This window comes from Geotrypetes seraphini, chromosome 8 (genome assembly GCF_902459505.1).
Source record: "Geotrypetes seraphini chromosome 8, aGeoSer1.1, whole genome shotgun sequence".
In the NCBI taxonomy this organism is placed as follows: Eukaryota; Metazoa; Chordata; class Amphibia; order Gymnophiona; family Dermophiidae; genus Geotrypetes; species Geotrypetes seraphini.
In genome coordinates this window covers 190,343,297-190,365,180 of record NC_047091.1, presented here as the reverse complement: position 1 = coordinate 190,365,180, position 21,884 = coordinate 190,343,297, and the positions used below count along the sequence as shown (strand labels likewise).

Genomic DNA, 21,884 nt, shown 5'->3' with positions numbered 1-21,884 from the left:
ATCCTATATTATGCATATTTCCATCTATTATGTACAACAGCAAGTCAATGGATTTATGTTTTACAATAAAATCCATCAAATAAATGAAACATATATAGCTGACAGTGTGTTTGTGTTTCAGCTTATATTGTATTCGTTAGGTGCTTCCCAGAGCTACATTGCTGTATCATGTGGTTTACAGAGGTATGTCCCAACAGTGTCATGAACGACCACTAGGCCAGTTAAGGGTTTGAGGATACCCCTAATGGATATGCATCGTGGTAGATTTGATGGCTGACACCTCCATTAGATGCAGGTCTCTCATGCATGCTCATTAGCGCTATCCCTTACAATCCTCTTATCCCACCTTTCACAACCTAGCTCCCTATGCATCAACATCTGTCCCTCTCTTTTGTTATTTTCCTTGATGCATACCAGGGGAGGGGAGGAGAGGGCTGGAACCTACATGCCATCTCTCCATTCCACCTCAAAACCTAGTGTTACTCCCTAATCTCCTTCCATCCCCAGTGGCAACCTTTCACCCTTTCTGTTAGCAAATACCCTTGCATCCCTAATCTCTCCTTGCCTCCATGACATCCTCCACCTCTTGCTTTTATCTTTTCTCATTCAAGACTACTATCCAGCATATCTCTGCTCCCCCCTCCTCCAAGTCTGGCCATATCTAGACACCTCTCCTGCATTCAACTTAAGAATCTCATTAATATGTATCCCATCTGGTGCAGTAGCTGCCTTGGTTGATGACATATTTCCCATATTTAAACAAAGGTTCCCATCCATTCCACATGGAGTTAATTGAATGTTGTAGGCCCCCTCTGCTCTTTCTTTTTGGTGTACTCTGCTACTATGGAAAATGGAGGTGGGGCAGACAATGACATTATGAAAGCAGGGAGAGTGGTGGGTGTGGGCATCTGTGTGTAACCTGACCTGGCCCCTTCTTTTCCCTAACAATTTATTCCCCTCCACACTTAACACAAAATTTAAGTCCCCAACAATCCCTCACACCAACACCCAGAAAAATCCATAAACTAAGGAAATACAGATAATGGGGGAGGGGAGGAGTGTCAAAGGCAGAAGGGAGTATAAAGGAGAACAGGCAAGTCATAGCACAAAGTTTCATCATTGAGGAAACAGAACACCACAAACACCAACTCACATGAGGGGGTCTTACATAGGCAAAATGGCTGTGCCAAAGCTTTCTATATACTAAGCACGCCTCATTAGCGGCGGACGTCATAGAAACCGTTAGGATTCAAATCTAATTGGATGTGCATTGGATGTGGTTTTGCAATATACAGCTGTAGTGACGTTGTAGTCATTTCCTTCACATCTCTAAGCTCTATGTTCTAAACAAAGTTACCTCTATAGCTCTATGCCTTAAGGCATTGCTTTTTTTCATCGTCCATACATCAGGGGGTTCAAGTCTTGAGTAAGGTTAGCAAATAGGTTATATTCATTTCTCAGCCAGGACACCTGGTAACTCTTTAGCCTTGCCTTTACATATCAATATTTTGCTTCAGCTTTTATTATGTGCAGCCCATTGTCTAATAGTTAATGCAACCTGTTCTCTCTCATGCTGAACACCCTCCCCCCACCAAAAACATCCCCCCCTAACTGGATCATTCTTCAACACCTGTCCAAGCCCTCTGAAGTTTGATTTAACTCATAGAAAACAAATATGAAATATGTATTAAAGAATTGCAGCACAAAGAACGCCTAAACGGAACAGATTATTTACAGTCCTATATGCATTAGTACAGTGCTCAGAATGAAGATTAGCGTGTAAGAAAAACAGAGCTCCACCTCACATGCATTCAAGCACACTTGGGAATATGGGTTTGGGGCTCAGTGAAAGCAGCGCTTTTAGCCATTGAGCTAACACTCTTTTGTCTCAGCCTACTATGACATTATAGCTAAACTCCTTTTCCCTTAGCACTTCACTAAGATATGATATGACAAGGGAACGAGAGGAATTGGAGGTGTGGGTCAGTGAGGAAAGGCACTCTCTACCAATCGTGCGGCCTTTAAGGGTTCAAATCCCAGCCTGTATTTTACTTGTGGCGTATCAGCTTTCCAGGTGCACTTTGATGATGGTTTCCACTTCTTATAGGAGTTGAATATAACATTTCTCCATTTAAACATGGCATACGTTGTTAGTTTTGATCGTGGTAAAGTATACATTTCTGAAATGGTGAAGAAACAATAAGCGGTATAAGCAAATCCAAACTGCTATAAGCGCAAGAAAGCATTTGTAGCTCAACACGCTAATGCTCCTTTTCTGAGCTTTGCCATCTAAAACTCCCCGGTTTGACTCCCACCTTTGCTCATTTTAATAAGGTCCTCGTTTTTTCCTATTAGATCTTATAACATTTCCCTTTGCAGGCAAACCTATTTTCAACTTACCATGGCTCGGACATCCTACGCAGTGATGAGAGCACATTAACCAGGCGATCCACAAATGTCATCTTGCTGCTTATCACTGCTTAGGATGTCCGAGCCATGGTAAGTTGAAAATAGGTTTGCCTGCAAAGGGAAATGTTATAAGATCTAATAGGAAAAAACGAGGACCTTATTAAAATGAGCAAAGGTGGGAGTCAAACCGGGGAGTTTTAGATGGCAAAGCTCAGAAAAGGAGCATTAGCGTGTTGAGCTACAAATGCTTTCTTGCGCTTATAGCAGTTTGGATTTGCTTATACCGCTTATTGTTTCTTCACCATTTCAGAAATGTATACTTTACCACGATCAAAACTAACAACGTATGCCATGTTTAAATGGAGAAATGTTATATTCAACTCCTATAAGAAGTGGAAACCATCATCAAAGTGCACCTGGAAAGCTGATACGCCACAAGTAAAATACAGGCTGGGATTTGAACCCTTAAAGGCCGCACGATTGGTAGAGAGTGCCTTTCCTCACTGACCCACACCTCCAATTCCTCTCATTCCCTTGTCATATCATATCTTAGTGAAGTGCTAAGGGAAAAGGAGTTTAGCTATAATGTCATAGTAGGCTGAGACAAAAGAGTGTTAGCTCAATGGCTAAAAGCGCTGCTTTCACTGAGCCCCAAACCCATATTCCCAAGTGTGCTTGAATGCATGTGAGGTGGAGCTCTGTTTTTCTTACACGCTAATCTTCATTCTGAGCACTGTACTAATGCATATAGGACTGTAAATAATCTGTTCCGTTTAGGCGTTCTTTGTGCTGCAATTCTTTAATACATATTTCATATTTGTTTTCTACTTGAAAACGTTCCAAATCTTTAGGCATTCCTTTGCTTAAACTTATTTGAGTTCATCCTGATATGATACCTAATGAAGCACAGACAGCTCAGTCAAACAGCTGTAGCTCTATCAGTTAGGAGCCCAGCCTATGCTGCTAACATCCAGAGGTTGTGGGTTCAACACCCACCACGTCTTTTAATTGTGGCATATTACTTTGGAAGATGCAGATTGATGAGGTCACAATGAGGTCAGTTTTGTGCAACTGAACACCTCCATTTTGCAATGAGGGAAGCTGGAATGTTAAGGTGTGTATCTGTTTATTCTCTTTTTAAGTGCTGATAATGTGTGCTGGTTTTTCTTTGCTTTCAAAAGAGAGCCGATTGCAGTGCTGTTTGTTGAGACAAAAAAGGGGGTTGTAAAAGCCATGGGAATATTATATTATGGTTTGGGCTGAAATGTGGTTTGTTATCCATGCAATATAATGTGTTCCATTGTTATGGTGTCATTCTATTTATTAGGACAGAGAAAAGATGAAACATACCTATTGAAATTTACTATTGGAATTATTGATACAAAATACAGCAGACGTCTGCCTCGCGTGTAACAAAGAGCCGCAATTACGATAGTTGAAACGGCATTGAAATCCAAGTTAGACCAGGGTTTTTTACGTCTACATAATTCACGAGAGTTAGACGCACGCGTTCGCCCAAGTAGCGCCTATCCAGCGTCCCCACTTGGCACGCCCATAGACCGCCCACGGAACGCCCACGTCCAGAGCTGCAGACGGGACTATGCTTTCGATAGACGTTAGTTCCTTATGTACTACCTAGGGACGTCTATGTGTCGTCTATTACCCAATTAACATTAATTAAGACCCTTAACTCCATGATTATTCACTTATATCCGACGTCCAAAGCACGCCTAAGTTAAACGCAGTAATAGAGAATTTAGGCCTGGATGTTTATTCATTTGTGAACCACATAGAACTTAATGGTATTTGCGGTATACAAGTGAGTTGTTATGTTATGTTATGTCATCATGGATCGTAGAAAATTTTGTATTAGCTGATCTGGCATTTACTAGGCCCCCAGTTTCCAAGTACTGGTCTGTTAGTTGTAGCTGTAGTTTTATGGGCCACTTGATGGTGGTAGGCAGGTGTTTGTGTGGATACAGTTGAGTCTTCTAAGAGTCCATTTTTCCTTCTTCCCCAGATAACAGGGATGGATCTTTGGTTTACTAAGTCAAAGCACATTCTTGTATTTGACTCAGAATGTCGCCCTACAGTGAATTTTTTTACACTCCCCAGACCCTGCTTCCTACGCCACTGTTTATCTGATGGCTTCATTTACAGACATTTGTACAATGATGATATCATATTAAGGGAACATTGTTTTTAATGTTACTTTTGCATGTGCTTCCTGGCTTCTGATCTGCTGTTGGTGTTCTTGTTAAATCAGTTCATGGATCGATGGTTACCTCAGTCATACTTCTGGGACCAGCAGTTGCCAGATGTGTCTTTTCTTCTTAGTTACAGAGCAGAGGCCAAAAACAAAGTCCACCAGCATGTGGAGAGAGAGGAAGGAGAGCAGAGGACCCTGAAGAGAGGAGGAATGGAGAAGCAAACCAGAATCTTCTCTAGTTACGCTATCAAGAGGGCAGACCTCATTAGCATGGTGTCAGCCCTGCTATTCACTCTCCTTGATAGATTTACGGTGCCAGGCTTAGAGTACAGGGTCTGAAAGAGCAAAGCATTATGTGGTCTCTTCCTTCGTCAGAGGATTTGGTAGCTGCCATGTTAGTATCATAAAGGGATCCCATCGACTAATGGAATTTGGATAAGACTGAGCAGTTCATAGACAACTCGGCGAAAGACAAAGGCGCGCACTGACAACTGAGCGCAAGACGGAGGCGCGCACCGAAGAAAATTACAGTTTTTAGGGGCTCCGACGGGGGGTTTTGTTGGGGAGCCCCCCCAGTTTACTTAATAGAGATCGCACCGGCGTTGTGGGAGGTTTGGGGGGTTGAAACCCTCCACATTTTACTGTAAACTTAACTTTTTCCCTAAAAACAGGGAAAAAGTGAAGTTTTTAGTAAAATGTGGGGGATTACAACCCCCCACAACGCCCCCACAATGCGGCGCGATCTCTATTAAGTAAAGTGGGGGGGGTTCCCCCCCACGCCCCCCCGTCGGAGCCGTAAAAACTGTAATTTTCTGCGCCGTGCGCCTCCGCGTTGCGCTCAATTGTCTGCGCGCGCCTTTGTCCCGGCGTGCTTTTGATCTGACACCGATTGAGCTACTGATGTTAAATAGAAATCCAGAAATGGTTCTTCTTGAACAGATTCAGCTTGACAGTCTTGTTATTGGCATGTGATATGAAGAGCATAATTGTTGTAGGTGTGGCATTAAGTGTGTTATTTAGGAATGAAGGTGTGATAAATAGTGTGTTATTTATCTAACAGCATAAAAACATGGGTGTATTAGTTTTAATATGCCGCCTTTTGAATCAACTGTTTCCACAGTGGCCAATCAAGGTCAAAACCCAAAGAGTGGCAACATTTTATGCTACTGATCCAGGACAAGCAGTAGCTTCCCCCTTGTCTGTCTCAATAGCAGACTATGAACTTTTCCTCCAGGAACTTGTCCAAACCCTTTTAAAATCCATCTGTGCTAACTGCTATTACAACATCCTCTGCCAATGCGTTCCAAAGCTTAACTATTTGTTGAGTGAAAAATTTTTTCCTCCTATTGGTTTTAAAAGAATTTCCCTGTAACTTTATCGAGTGTCCCCCTAGTCTTTGTAATTTTTGAAAGAATAAAAAAATCAGTTCATTATTTTCCATTCTACACCACTCAAGATTTTGTAGACCTCAATTCAGTTTGTGTGATATGAAGTGTGTTATTTAGGGGTCACGGTTGACTTTAAGGTGAGGACATTGAGAGGATTGAATCCTTAACTGGAGGACAAGGATTTTTGAAATTGTGTCACATCAGCTTGTCAATGCCATTGGAGTGTTGTAACCTCCTATATTTAGGGTCATCTGTGATCTTTCAGTGCTGGAAGTAGCTGCTTGCTCAGCAGAGAATTCCAGAAGGATTGCCGGTACTCTTGTTTTGATGTGTATATGTGAATACAATACAAGCTTCAATGTGCAATTTCCGACTAACTGGTGTTTGGGAAGTGTGCATCTCCTTGGCTTTAAGACTGGTGTAAGTGCTTGCACCTTTAATACAGGTACCATTTTAACCACTGATGCTGGCATTCTGTAAAGTGGACCAGGCTTCAAATTGGCACTTTCCAAAATCCAGCATGGATAAAGCCTTCGCATAATAGGTAATTGATTTGTAACAAGCAACTTTGATGCCATCTACTGGATGTTTCTTACACCCCTGAATCAGGCACCAATGCCGAAACACAGACCGTGTCAGGTCCACAACACTTTTCAATCCAATTTATTGGTTCTTAATAAATATTTATTCCTTGGTTTTATCTCTGGTTGATGCGTGCTCTTCCATCCCCACTTTGGCATTCTCTGTTCATATCCTGTGAAGTTAATTTCCTTGTTCTTTGTTCTGCACTATGACTGAGACAACATCACCGGTTATTGACTGAACATCAGGCACCGTTCAAGGTCTTTTGGACGATTTTTACACATTTAAATTTACAGGCTGATAAGTTTCTGTCAATAAGAACTTTGTGCTCTCAAGGTCAGTGTTTGGAATTGGCTATGACCTTGTGCAGGGGTAAAGTTTTCCACTGAACTCTGGCTGTGCAGGACATTTTGGATTTTAGAAGGTGTCTTAAGGCAGCTTTATTCCAAGTTGTATTTAAGGAATAATTTAGGATGAATTGTTTGGCATTTTGATTTATTTATAATGAAGTGTCTTAGATACCGCAGTTCTTTGCAAAGAGTCTAAGTGGTTTACAAAAAGGATTAGATCAACTTTTGGAAGTTACATTATTCGAGAGGGGGTGGTTGTTGGGAGGACGGGGTGAAGATAAGAGAATGGTTATAGGGAGAAGAGGTATGTCTTTAGTTTCTTCTTGAAGTCAAGGTATGTGGTGGGTTGTCTTAGTTGTACTGGTAGTTTGTTCCAAATATGGGGAGCTTGGTAGGTCTCAAACATCGAAGATAGCCTCAAACATCTTCTTCCGCCATATTTTTTTGAGGTGACGGGAGGGGTAGTTTGAAGCACTGTGATACATGTGAATTGAAGAAGGAATGTGGGTCTTTCATGTCAGCTGTTAATCCCTCCGAGTTTTCCTGGATTCTCTTCTTCATCAGTAGCCAATGCAATTGTTCCAATAGTGAATGTGCCCTTTCGTATCGATTCTTTTTCAGAATTAGCCTTGAAGCCATGTTTTGTCATAATTGGAGTCTCTTGTGCTCTTTTTCTGTAATGCTGTCATATATTGAGTTGCAGTAGTCCATGTGGGGTATTAGGACAGATTGTGCTACTGATTTAATGGTTTTACATTTTGTTTGGGATCAGCGGGCTACAAATATTTAAAGATTAATAAATAAATCACTAACTAAGAACTCCTTTTATAGACCACAGGCTAGCAAGGAAAGTGCTCTGACGCTCACAGGAATTTTATGAGCTTCGGAACATTTACCTCACTGGCCCATAGTAGAAACCTCTACCATGGCTTTGTAAAAGCCAGCCGTAAATGCCTCAGCTTTGTAAGCAGGAAGAACAGAGACCCCTGATTAGAGGGAAAATGTGGCCACTGCTGCCAATAGAAGCAACACGTTATGGACATTAGCAGAGATAGAATCTCAGTAACTAGACAGGTAGGTTTATATTCAGAGGACACACACACAATCTCCCACGTACACACATGCACATTGGGGATGATTCGACAAATGGCGTCCTGATTGTAGGCGGCGGTAGACCAGCCAATCGGGACACTCAATTTAAAAAAAAAAAAAAAAAAAATCCATGCCACGAAGGACTCCTGCAATATAGGCATCTGACTTGCTGCTACGCAGGTGTCTAGGTTTCCACCGGAAGTGGCCTTGGGCGTCCTTAGGCATCCCTTTGTGTCTCCGTAGGCATGAGGCAGATGACTGTAACATGCTGGCCTATATTTAAGGCGTCTGTTAGGAAAAAAAGACTTGATTCTCTAAAGGACGCCAATGCGTGACTACTATGTTACAACACAAATTGTACTGCACTCTATTCAAAGCCCTAAATGGAAATGGATTTCGGCAGTTGGAACCCAAGCACAGTACCGGGAAAAGCTTTGGATTCTCGCCCAGAAATAGCTAAGAAGAAAAAAAAAAAAATTTAAATTGAATCAGGTTGGGCAGACTGGATGGACCATTCGGGTCTTTATCTGCCGTCATCTACTATGTTACTATGTTACATGGGATGGACAGCTGCTGAGATCTGCATCCTTTAGAGAATCAGGCCCATTGAGCTGATATTGCAATGTAACGTCAATTCCTCTTCCTTATGTTTGACTTACTTTGCTGTACATTGCATAGAGTGAACTCCTTCAAAAAGGCAGCAAATAAATCCTAATATACACACACACACAGTCTCTGTTTCTCTTTCTCTCCCTCTCTTTCTCTCTCTTTTCCTCTATTTCTTCCTTTCTATTTTCCTTTCTTGTTCTCTCTCCCTCCCTCCCTTTCTCTCTTTTCCTCTATTTCTTCCTTTCTATTTTCCTTTCTTGTTCTCTCTCCCTCCCTCCCTTTCTCTCTTTTCCTCTATTTCTTCCTTTCTATTTTCCTTTCTTGTTCTCTCTCCCTCCCTCCATTTCTCTCTTTTCCTCTATTTCTTCCTTTCTCTTTTTCTCTCCCTCTCTTCCTCTATTTCTTCCTTTCTATTTCTTTTTCCTTCCCTTTCTCTTTTCCTCTATTTCTTCCTTTTTCTTTCTTTCTCTCTCTCTCTCCCTTCCTCCCTTTCTTTCTCTTTCCCTCTATTTCTTCCTTTCTTTATCTATCTCTCTCCCTCCCTCCCATTCTCTCTCTTTTCCTCTACTTCTTCCTTTCTATTTTCCTTTCTTTTTCTTTTTCCTTCCCTTTCTCTCTCTTTTCCTCTATTTCTTCCTTTTTCTCTCTCTCTCCCTCCCTTTCTCTTTCTTTTCCTCTACTTCTTCCTTTCTATTTTCCTTCCTTTTTCTTTTTCCTTCCCTTTCTCATTTCTTCCTTTCTCTTTTTCCTTTCTTTTTCTCTCTCTCCGTCCCTCCCTTTCTCTCTTTTCCTCTATTTCTTCCTTTCTATTTTCCTTTCTTGTTCTCTCTCCCTCCCTCCATTTCTCTCTTTTCCTCTATTTCCTCCTTTCTTTCTTTTTCTCTCCTTCCCTCTCTTCCTCTATTTCTTCCTTTCTATTTTCCTTTTTTTTCTTTTTCCTTCCCTTTCTCTTTTCCTCTATTTCTTCCTTTTACTTTCTCTTTCTCTCCCTTCCTCCCTTTCTTTCTCTTTTCCTCTATTTATTCCTTTCTTTTTCTCTCTCTCTCCCTCCCTACCTATCTCTCTCTTTTCCTCTACTTCTTCCTTTCTATTTTCCTTTCTTTTTCTTTTTCCTTCCCTTTCTCTCTCTTTTCCTCTATTTCCTTCTTTCTTTTTCTCTCTCTCTCTCTCCCTCCCTCCCTTTCTTTCTCTTTTCCTCTATTTCTTCCTTTCTTTTTCTCTCTCTCTCTCCCTCCCTTTCTCTCTCTTTTCCTCTATTTCTTCTTTTCTATTATCCTTTCTTTTTCCTTTCTTTTTCTCTCTCTCCCTCCCTCCTTTTCTCTCTTATTTCTTCCTTTCTTTTTTTCTCTCTCTCTCCCCTCTCTCCCTTTCTCTCTTTTCCTCTACTTCTTCCTTTTTCTTTTCTCTCTCTCTCTTCCTCTATTTCTTCCTTTCTATTATCCTTCCTTTTCTCTCTCTCTCTCCCTCCCTTTCTCTCTCTTTTCCTCTACTTCTTCCTTTATATTTTCCTTTCTTTTTCTTTCCCTTTCTCTCTCTTTTCCTCTATTTCTTCCTTTTTCTTTTTCCTCTCTTTTTCTCTCTCCCTTTCTCTCTCTTTTCCTCTACTTCTTCCTTTCTCTTTCTCTCTCTCCCTCCCTTTCTCTCTCTATTTTCTTCTACTTTTTCCTTTCTCTTTCTCTCTCCCTCTCTCCCTCTCTCCCTCCCTTCCTCTCTCTTTTCTTCTACTTTTTCCTTTCTCTTTCTCTCTCCCTCCCTCCCTCCTTTCTCTCTCTTTTTTCTTTCTTTTTCTCTCTCCCTCTCTCTTTTTCTTTCTTGTACTGTAGTTCAGGTAGGGTAGAGAGGCTTACCTGTGTCTTCTCTTCTTGGAGAGTGACCTGAAAAAAAATGTACATACAATTAATAAAATCACTTGAGCCCTGAATTTGTGCTTGCTGTTTCTTTTACACACATGTATTTTTAATGGGCAGACTGGATGGACCGTTCAGGTCTTTATGCTATTTAATGGCTCTAGAGCAGGGTAATCTGCCAGATTTCTCTAGACAAGTCTTTCTTCTGAGTTACATTCATTCTACAAATACTACTGAGACGTTTGACTCTGAGTCCTGATTTAGCAGTGGGAAAATAGAAGTGGAGAAACGTCCAGAAAATGCCTGAAATGTTGAATTGGATTGTGCAGTACTGCAGTATCTGAAAAGGGATGGAACTTCTCCTTTTCCCGTAGGGATCATTTCACAAGAGCCAGCAACACCGTAACCGGAAGAGCTGCAGGGAAGAACCTTCCTGTGGATGTACGCTTAAAAAGATTTTTTTTTGAGGGGGTCTTGCCTTTTTTGTACTTTGCCTCCATATGTGGACATATGTTTCAGTTGCTTTTCTACATTCATTTTAAGAAAGTAATCCTGAACTTTTTCTTGCATGTTAACTGACGTCAGTGCGCATTATTAATTCCAAGGATACTGCGCGTTAAAACAACTTAATGTGCATTAAATTTTGGAAGGATTGCTAATGATCTAAGGAAGGATCTAAGGAAGGCACATGCCTATAGTCCAGGGGCTCTCAGTCCAGTCCTTTTCACTGCTCCCCCTCCTCTCTCTCAGCCCCCTTAAGTTCATCTCCATATCCCCACTTCAGTTTCTTTCAGTATTTTCCTCTCCCATCCCTACCCAGTTCTCTTTCATCTACTCCTCATGGTTTTCCAACAACTTTCCATCTTTACGTTTGGTTCTTTATCATCCCCCACCCCCATTTTCTCAGATTTCTCCCCATCTTCTTCTTCATGTTCCTCTCAGTTTTTTGTAACTTGGAAGGTGAAGTTAGGCTTGTCAGATTTTCCAATCGGAAAATTCGGACCCCTATACCCACCCCCACCAGGCCCGCCCATCCCTACCCTGCAACGCCCTAATCCTGCCCCCAGTCCCACTGCAGTTCTGCCCCCCCCGGCTGCCTCTTGTCAAGCAGGGAGGAAGACCGCGCATGCGCAGATGCCAAACGATGATGTCACATGTGTGTGCATATGACATCATCGTGTGGCATCCACGCATGTGAAAACTTCCTTCCTGCCCGATGCAATTTGAGGAAGCTTTTCAAAACCCAGACAAAGTGCCAGGTTTTGAAAAGCCGTCCGGATCCCCGGATATGTCCTCAAAAGGAAAACCTGTCTGGGGAAATCCGGATGTCTGGGAACCCTAGGTGAAGGAGAGTTGGGGCATGGTGATCGTGTGCTCCCCGTCCCCTCTTTTGTATTCAGGAAGTGTGGTGCTGGCAAAGGAGAAGGGTGAAAACAGAAAGGGTGTCGTATTCAGGAATTTAGCCCAGGTCAACTGCTTGGAAGGCAGCTTGGCTCCCCACTATAGCAGGGGAAACTCAGGACCCTCTGGGTCATGTGTCAAAGGTCACCCTATGATTAGGAAGGTTTCTGAAAATGCTCTGGCCTCATTTATACTAGAGAATGACATGGGGACAAATTTGTCCCCATGTTATTCTCTAATATATACATTTGTTGTCATTATAAACACTTATGGGAACAGATGATAAACTTGGAATGGGTTAAGTGATGTAGTTACAGTATCTACAATAAAGAGTTACTAAGACCGTCGCTGCTCATATATCCTATATCTTAGGGGTGTATCAGCAGCCCCCCCCCCCTTCCCAATTTCCTACCTGTTCCGTTTCCTCTTCTTGGAGCTTTTCTTCTTATTCTTCTTCACCAGGGAGGGACTGTAGGAAGGAGACCTGGAGATATCGGGCACAAATCGGTCAGATTCTCTCACATTTAGAAAAGAATTGCCCCCCCCCCCCCCCCAGAGCACCAGCAATGAGAAAATGATGCGAGTTTGGGTGCCTAGTCTCAGGGAAATCAGATAGTCTAATCTAATCTAAATCTTGGATTTATTTATTATTATTATTATTATTATTATTATTAGGTTCTTATATCCCGCCATACCCAGAGAGTTCTAGGCGGTTTACATTCGTTACATTAGGATCCGGTCTGAACCCGGATTTACAAAATTTTATCGGAATTGCAGGTAGCGCGGAAGGAGGCACAGGTTTATCGTAGTTGGGTTAGAGGATAAAATTACCATGTCATTTCCCGAAAAAGAGCTCAAATCAGTTCACATAAAAATTGATTAGAGGGAGAAGAACTTATTAATGCAGATCCTCATCTGACATCCTAGAGAGAAGATGACTCGTTTTCCAAAACGGTTGAAATAACAGGGTTGTCATAGATTTGCGGAAAATCTGGAGGTCAATTTGGAAGAATAGACTGTGTAAACCTTAAACAGTGTTTAAATACTTTTCATTTCATTTATGTATTCAGAAGGAGGATGACATCTTCTCCTTGCAATATGACGAATGCATGCGGTTAAGTTCATTTTGCTGCTGCCCCATGTGTGGAGGAATGGCCTAGTGGTTAGAGCAGCTGCCTCGGCACCCTGCGGTTGTGAGTTCAATTCCCAGAGCTCTGGGCAAGTCACTTAACACTTCATTGGAAGAACCTGTCTAAATATAAGCATTTATGTGTTTAATGGCATTGTCTTTATGTGGGATGTGTGCAAATTCATTTCATGTCGAATTGGTCTGAAAATTTGATCAGGAAGAGCAGCGGAGGTGATGTGAAGGTGAAATTCTTATCCTGCTAAGGAGCCGCTTTGGATTGACGTGGAGATCAGATAAGTGCCGGTTCAGCAGTGCTATGCGGGGCACGGGTAGATCAATTAAGTGGGGTGTAAGAAGGGACAGAAAGGTGTTATCTCTAAGTGGCTGTGTGGCAGGAGGCACTTTTCAGAGAACCACATAATGGACTATGAAGCAAGTGGTGAAGATTATTATTAAAAAAGAAGTAAAGCACTTTGATTGTAGAGACCACAGAGAAAACGGGGTCTACAAATCCCATCGCCTTTTATTTAGCAGCATTTGAAGGTCTCCACTGAAGTCAAAGGAGAACTGCAAAATGTCTGATCTCTTTTTATAGATTACCTCTCAGCCATTCATCTGCTGTCATTACGCCTTAGTGCGTCTGTCTTTGTGATGTTGGAGGGTCCAGACCTTCCAACAGAGCAGTGAACGTCACATCAAACCCCCTTATGGTGTATGCTGAGCCCTCCAAAATCGTCCCCCCCAAATACTGGACTCAACCGTACATCACCCCAGCAGCCCTTGTGCTATATAACATAAGAGAACAATCAGGACCGTGAAGCTCTCTGCGGTTAACAAAAGTTTATAATAGTGTATACAATTGAAAAAATTGAAAATTACGTAAGTTAAAGACTCACAGAATTGATTACTAAAGTATAATGTCTATAAACATGGAAATTAATTACCCAAATATTTAAAAAACAAGTTTGTCTTTCAATTTCACATAAGAACTTGAAAACATGATTAGATTTTCCAAATCCTTGCCCCATAATGCTGCCTGATATGAGAAAAGATAATGATGACGTTTTTTAAATTTTCAATCTTTAACAGGTGTGAATTTCTCCTATGTTTCTTATGTGCAAAAGTGAAGAGGTCAATTTGGTATTTGGGAGAAAGTCCAAACAGAACTTTGAAACAAAAACAGCCAAATTTAAATTTCACACGTGCCTCCACTGGCAACCGGTGTAATTTCCGGTAAAATGGCGTGATATGATCATGCTTCTTCAACTAGAGAATTGTGCAGGGACAGAAATCCCACCCATCCCCGCCAGGATCCTCTCCGTCCCCACCCTGGAGTGCAGAGTTTAACGGGATAGAGAGCACTTCCTTCACTTCATCTTCCTAGTTTTTCGTTTGGTCATGTGAGCCCTTTCCCCTGTGCACACTGCCTGCTCAGAAAATGTAGGCTTAGAGGGCTTCAAAGGTTGGGAACCCGCAAAAGCAGGACCACTGTGCCTGGCTCACATCCTCTTCACTCCTAGCATCCCCAATTTCTCCCAATGGTGATATCATTGCTGAACTCACCTTCTTCGCTTCTTGCGGCTGGATTTCTTTTTCTTTTTCTTCCCCTTGGATACAGGTGCAGGCACTGAGCATCCGTCTGTTGCATGCAAGGGGCTTCAAAAAACAAAATCATTTTACTTCCGCCACCATTTACATCCTCTCCTTTCCCCTCCCCCATCAGTGCTTTTTATTCCTGTTTCACTGACATCAGACAGTGCCCTTCAGAGTAAAGCAGAGTCTATATTCAGATTCCCAGTCTAGGAATTACACTAGGAAGGGCTAAACCCAGAGTTATTTAGGGGGGCAGTGCAAAGGAAGGTCAAGCTTGCTTTTGTACTGTGAACTTTGCATCATTTCTGAAAGGGAAAATACTTGGGGACAGCACTTTGCCTTTTCTCAAAGTCAGACATAAAGAACCTGTGTGGTTGTGTCCCTTGGCGTATCCCTGCCCTGGCAATTCTTCCTAAAAATGCAAGTATGTGTACACAGTGGCGTACCAAGGGGGGGGGGGGCGGTCCGCCCTGGGTGCAGCCTTAGGAGGGGTGCACAGTCGGCCAGGTCCAGAAAATTCTACCAGGCCAATCAGCCTGCCTCTCCCTGACGTCAATTCTGCCGTCGGAGAGGAAGTTCAGGCCAGCCAATCGCTGCCTAGCTGGGCGGAACTTCCTCTCCGACAGCAGAATTGACATCGGGGAGAGGAATGCTGGTTGGCCCGACGCAGGGAAGGAGAGCTTGGGGCGGCAGCGGCTTTGAGGCATGTTACCCGATGGCGGTGACTTGGGGGGCTGTTCCCCGATGGCGGTGGCAATGGCTTGGGGGAGGGCAGGGAGAAAGAAAGAAAGGGGGCAGGCAGGGAGACAGAAGGAAAGAAGGGAAACAGAGGAAAAAAAAGGGAGGCAGGGAGAAAGAAAGGGCAGGGAGAGAGGAAGAAAAAGTTGGGGGAGGGAATGAGGTCTGGAGGAGAGGAAGCATACGGGCTAAAAGAAGGGAAGAAAGATTGGATGCACAGTCAGAAGAAGAAAGTGCAACCAGAGACTCACGAAATCACCAGACAACAAGGTAGGAAAAATGATTTTATTTTAAATTTAGTGATCAAAATGTGTCTGAATTTATATCTGCTGTCTATATTTTGCACTATGGCCCCCCCTTTTACTAAACCACAATAGCGGTTTTTAGCGCAGAGAGCCTATGAGCGTCGAGAGCAGCTCTGGGCATTCAGCGCAGCTCACTGCGTTAAAAACTGCTATTGTGCTTTAGTAAAAAGAGAGGGGGTATATTTGTCTATTTATGTATGGTTGTTACTGAGGTGACAGTGCATAGAGTCATCTGCCTTGACCTCTTTGAAAAAACCCCAGAATAGGAATGATAATTAACATTTTCTCAGCGTACAGTGTGCTTTGTGTTTTTCTTTTAAATTTTATTGTTGATAGATCATTTTGACATGGTCATTTTAAAAGTAGCTCGCAAGCCCAAAATGTATGGGCATCCCTGAGCTAGAGCGTTGAAGCTGCGTGTTTCTGCCGTAAAGGTCATCTCTGACGCAACCGGAAATTGCATCAGAGACGACCTTTATGGCAGCCATATGCAACTACAACGTTCCAGCTGCTGTAAGAAGGCAGTTTAGACATCGCCGGCCACAGGGCAGGGAGGTTTGTCGGACCGGGCCTGTTGTCCGGGCCGGGGGGGGGGAAGAAAGCGCCACAAAGGTAAGGGGTCAGGGAGGGAGAAAGGGAGAAAAGGTGGGGTGGAGAGGAGAGGAGAGGAAAACAGGGTAAAACAGAGGGGGGTAAAGGACGCTGAAAGCACATGGGGAAGACAGAGGGGAGAGAAGGACACTGAAAGCACATGGGGAAGACAGAGTGGGAAGAAGATGCTGAATGGAAATGGGGAACAGAGAGTGGGGAGAAGATGCTGAAGGGAAATGAGAAACAGAGAGTGGGGAGAAGATGCTGCAGGAAAATGGGGAAGAGAGAGTTGGGAGAAGACGCTGGCAAGGAAGAAGATAGAGATTCCAGACTATGGGGGGAGTGGAGGGAAGAAGATAGGTTCCAGACCAATTTGGAAGGAGGGAGAAAGGGAGAGGCACAGTAACAGAGCAAATGGAAGATGCAGAGAGAAGAGAGATAGTGGATGGAAGGAAGAGAGTAACAAGAAGATGAGGAAAGCAGAAACCAGTGAAAACAAAGGTAGAACAAAAATTTTCTATTTATTTATTGCTTTAGGAGATATGTGTCACAGTTTCTGTGGTGTTGCATTGTATGCAGAGTCCAGCTTCTTGCTGGTTCAATTTAACCTTTGTCTATGTATTTCTATTTTATCCCCCCTTTTACAAAACTGTGGAGCATTTTTTTAGCGCCAGCCATGGTGGTAGCAGCTCTGATGCTCAGAATTCTATGAGCGTCAGAGCTGTTACCACCGTGGCTAAAAACCACAGTACAGTTTTGTAAAAGGGGGAGGGGTTAGTTTGTGATGACATATTCCATACTAGGCGAAGGTGTTTTCTGTGTTCTGTATGTTCGAAAGACATGGTTTTCTGTTAGGATTGACAGTGTAAGATTGATCTGTACTAGTCTGGCTTGTTTAGTTTTACAATGGGTGTATTGATGTTGTACTGCTCACTGCAGTATGTAAGATGCTGCCTTTTCTAGGTACTCATGTGTGACATGTGGCTTGTTACTAAAGATCATGTTTTTCGTACAGATGGGGGGGTGCCAAAAAATGATGGGCCCCGGGTGTCACATATGCTAGGTACGCCACTGTGTGTACATTAGATGTATCTATACCATACAGAGACCTGAAGTGATTTCTGATGCAGGGCAGGGTATAGGGATACTTCTAGAAGCCCCAAAGCAGCCTGGAGCAACAGAGGTGGGGCAAGAAGGCTAGACTTCTCTCCAATTAGATCAGACTGTGCACTTCTTCAGAGGGAAGAACCTCTTACTTCCACAACTGATGGAGTGGTTGCGACTCTGGCAAACATGCAAGAACGGGTGGAAGAAATAAGAAAACATTTTGGCCGCCGTATCGAGGTGGGGGAGGATATCTTCTTCTTCAAAGAACCCACGTCAACACGAGGGCATCCATGGAAAATCAGGGGAGGGACATTGCATGGCGACACCAGGAAATACTTCTTCACCGAGAGGGTGGTGGATCGATGGAATGGTCTTCCGATGCAGGTGATTGAGGCCAGCAGTGTGCCTGATTTTAAAGCTAAATGGGATCGAAAGGTGGGATCTCTTTGCAAAGGGAGGTAGGGAGGGTCATTGGTGTGGGCAGACTTGGTGGGCCTTGGCCCTTATCTGCCGTCACTTTCTATGTTTCTATGTTTCTATCAGCAATTTCTTTGCCAGCGCTGCTGGGCTATGTCCTAGCTCTGGCATTAGGTATGTGCAGCCAGCCGTCAACAAATCGGTCAAAGACAGGATTGCTGTTTTTTCGGTCCTATTTGGCTATTAATTTAGTTGGTTGAGGGTTGACTACGGGTAACTTATCCACTTAAGTGCTGACTCTGCACCTCTGGATCACCCACAAAATAGCCGGTTTCCATTAAACATACTCGAATAGGCAGCTGAGCGCCATTTAATTGGCGATCCTCTTTGCAAAGAGTGTGAAATCTCAATGGCAGATATCCCAAAATACAGAAAGGCCCAGAGATGGAAAACAGCATAAAAGGTGCCTTTTCTGGTTGCCCATTCCTACTGTATTGGCATTGCTGGTTGGCACGCAGTGATCCTTACGTTAAAGTCTGCGTTTTTTTGTACATGTGGACTTGGGACTTGACGTCCTCCTCTAGATGTACAGGAGCAAAGTCAGGGTCTCGTTCTACAAGCGACATAAAGCAGAATGTTTGTAGTAGGCACATGGTCTCGGCAGGGGCAGTGGCACCCTCCTCTCTGCTCCTTCTGCGCCAACCCCCCACCCCGCGCTGGCGTTCCCTCTGATGTCACTTCCTGGCCCCGTGACCTAGAAGCGATTTCAGAGGGAGCCAGGCTAGAGGAGTTGCTCGTGCTGGAGAAGATTTTATAGAGGCATGGGGGGGGGGGGCGGAAAGGTGCTGGTGCCCCCTCCAAGACAGTGCCCTCCCCCCCTTTACGATGCCATTGGGTGGTCACATACATGGGCCTCACCTGCGTGACCTGTAGTGTGTGAACCTCTTGTTCTCCGTTCCCTTCCCCCATCCATTGGTGCTGGAGGTCTCCTCAGGCTCCTGTTTGAAACTCCTGCCTTCTGCCAAGGTTGCCAAACAGCTAGGGGTCTCGCCGCTGGAACAAGACACAAGAATAAATGCATTTTTTATATTGTTATATAGGTAGCCTGTATTCTGAACAAATGATCTAAGGTGTTTCTCCCATGGTTAAATCCAGCCAATCTATTTCTCTAAACACGTTCCCCCCCCCTTTTTTTTTTTTACTAAACCGTGATATCGTTATTAGCACAGGAAGCTGTGCTGAATGCTCTGCACTGCTCCTGACGCTCATAGATACTGGCTTAATGTTGGTACTCCATAATGGAAATATGAGCATGTGACAACTCTACTTCAGGCCGCTCCCTGGTTCTCCCTTTCTCTGGATTGTCTCCAGCTTACCTTTTTCCTCATTTTGTGTTGCATAGACCAGTGTTTTTCAACCTTTTTTGGGCAAAGGCACACTTGTTTCATGAAAAAAATCACGAGGCACACCACCATTAGAAAATGTTAAAAAATTTAACTCTGTGCCTATATTGACTATATATAAAGTAATTCTCTTGAATAGGAATCAAATAAACACAAAGAAAGTATTTTATAATGCTGTCACCGCCAACAACACCGTTGGCGGCGGTGGCACTCAAGTGGCTAAAGAGCCGCAGTTTGCCGGCCTAGGGACAACACTGGAGGGTGGCCAGCTGTGCACCCCCTTGGGACGTAAACCCGGGGTGGGGCAGACCGCCCCCCCCCCCTGGTATGCCACTATCTGTACCTCACTCCCTCCCTATGACCAAAAATTCTCCTTTCTTCTATTCCCCGTGTACACAACCATCTCTTTCCCTCCCTTCCTCTCTCCAAAGTCCATGCCTTCTGTGTCCAAACACTCATTCCCTCCCCCACCTCAGCATCTCTTTCCCTCCCTTCCTCTCTCCCAAGTCCATTCCTTCTGTGTCCAAAAACGCATTCCCTCCCCCACCTCAGCATCTCTTTCCCTCCCTTCCTCTCTCCCAAGTCCATTTCTTCTGTGTCCAAAAACGCATTCCCTCCCCCACCTCAGCATCTCTTTCCCTCCCTTCCTCTCTCCCAAGTCCATTTCTTCTGTGTCCAAAAACGCATTCCCTCCCCCACCTCAGCATCTCTTTCCCTCCCTTCCTCTCTCCCAAGTCCATTTCTTCTGTGTCCAAAAACGCATTCCCTCCCCCACCTCAGCATCTCTTTCCCTCCCTTCCTCTCTCCCAAGTCCATGCCTTCTGTGTCCAAAAACGCATTCCCTCCCCCACCTCAGCATCTCTTTCCCTCCCTTCCTCTCTCCCAAGTTCATGCCTTGTGTCCAAAACGCACTCCCTCCCCCCTTTTGTGTTCCGTGTTTGCCTCCCAGCCCATCTTTGCAACTTTCTCAGCAAAACGAAGCTCAAGCCGCGAGGCTTGTCTTCTGCTTCCTGTCTGCCCTGCCGCACACAAATAGCCGAACGGAAGTATTCTCCGACGTCAGCGCTGACGTCGGAGGGCAGGCTTTGCTTAAGCCCTCCCTCCGACGTCAGCGCTGACATCGGGGAACGCTTGCGATCGGCTATATGTTAGCTGCAGGGCAGGCAGGAACAGAAGACGAGCCTCGCGGCTCAAGATGTATTGAACTCCGCGGGTTCCCCGTCCAGCTCTCTCCTGTCCACGTGGGGCGGACCGCCCCTCTCCCTAGACTGGTGGTACTGCCCTGATGGCGGCCCTGACCGTACGGCACACCAGGCAACATCTCGCGGCACACTAGTGTGCCGCGGAACAGCGGTTGAAAAACACTGGCATAGACCATCAAGAGAAACTTCTACTTATTTGCTTATCCAAAAATTAATGGGTGTAGCTATAAGACCTTCTTAGATAGGACCCTAGCAACAATCTTGGTTAGGTAAATGTATTCAGCAAGCTATGTTTTCGGAAATTAATTAAGACCACTTTGTTCGATAAGTTTATTACTTAGTGAGTTTTATTACTGAAATTCTATTTTACAAATATTTGTATTTTTTACTGCATTATTGTATTTCGCTGATTGTCCAGCTCTTTTTAGTGTAAACCGACTACAACTTTTGGTTATGACGGTATAAAAGAATAAAGTTATTATTATTATTTCTCTCTGCTGTTTAAAGTCAAAATCCCAGGTGTTCCAGAATTCCTTTCACTCAGATCCTCGATGCAGCATCATTTCAGGGTCCCCGCTTTTAGAGAAATGGTGTACACACACTTTTTGGAGGTCCATCGGATCTCAGACAAGGCAGACCTTAACGCTTTTCTGTTCAATGGTGCCTTTACTTATTTATTTTAAAAATTTATATACCGTTTAAAGCTAAACGATTTACATACATAGAAGTTAAAATAGATACATGATAAAACAAAAATAAACGTGTGATAAAATAAACATGCAAACAATCCTCAGAAAGACCAGATAATAAAAACCGTGGATAATTCATCAATTTTACCAGAAATAGCTACAATTAACTGGATCTTAAGTAGTTTTGTAAACCGCCCATTTCACAGCAATTTCGTATCTGACCCACCAAGGAGTTGCATAACTTAATTCCTGCACAATAGAAAGTCTCGACAAGTCTTGGATTCACAGATGTCATCAGTAAAGCTAAATTTTCAGAATGCGAAGATCTGCAACGTGACATAATCAAGCTCGAGAAATGGGCCGCGACATGGCAAATGAGGTTTAACGTGGATAAGTGTAAAGTGATGTATGTCGGTAAGAAAAATCTTATACATGAATACAGGATGTCTGGTGCGGTACTCGGAGAGACCCCCCAGGAATGAGACCTGGGAGTACTGGTCAAGTTGATGAAGCTGTCCACACAATGCGCGGTGGCTGCGAAAACGGCGAACAGAATGTTAGGAATGATTAAGAAGGGGATCACAAGCAGATCGGAGAAGGGGATCATGCTGGCTGTACTGGGCCATGGTGCACCCCCCACCTGGAATACTGTACATGAAGAAGAACACAGTACTACTCAAAAGGGTCCAGATAAGAGTTACTAAAATGGTTAAGGGGCTGGAGGAGTTGCCGTACAGTGAGAGGCTAGAGAAATTGGGCCTCTTCTCCCTTGAAAAGAGGAGACTGAGAGGGGACATGATTGAAACACTCAAGATAATGAAGG

General features: G+C 43.7%; 1 protein-coding gene across 1 annotated transcript in view; it reads right to left on the bottom strand.

Annotated features, from left to right (window-relative positions):
* SRRM4 (serine/arginine repetitive matrix 4) overlaps positions 1-21,884 on the bottom strand; it is a 153,619-nt gene that overhangs the window by 45,780 nt on the left and 85,955 nt on the right. The window contains exons 2-5 of the mRNA XM_033956018.1: positions 18,686-18,820; positions 14,580-14,672; positions 12,300-12,371; positions 10,487-10,513 (exon numbers count right to left, since the gene is read on the bottom strand). Of these exons, the coding sequence (XP_033811909.1) occupies positions 10,487-10,513; positions 12,300-12,371; positions 14,580-14,672; positions 18,686-18,820 (327 nt within the window). The remainder of the gene's footprint in view (positions 1-10,486; positions 10,514-12,299; positions 12,372-14,579; positions 14,673-18,685; positions 18,821-21,884) is intronic.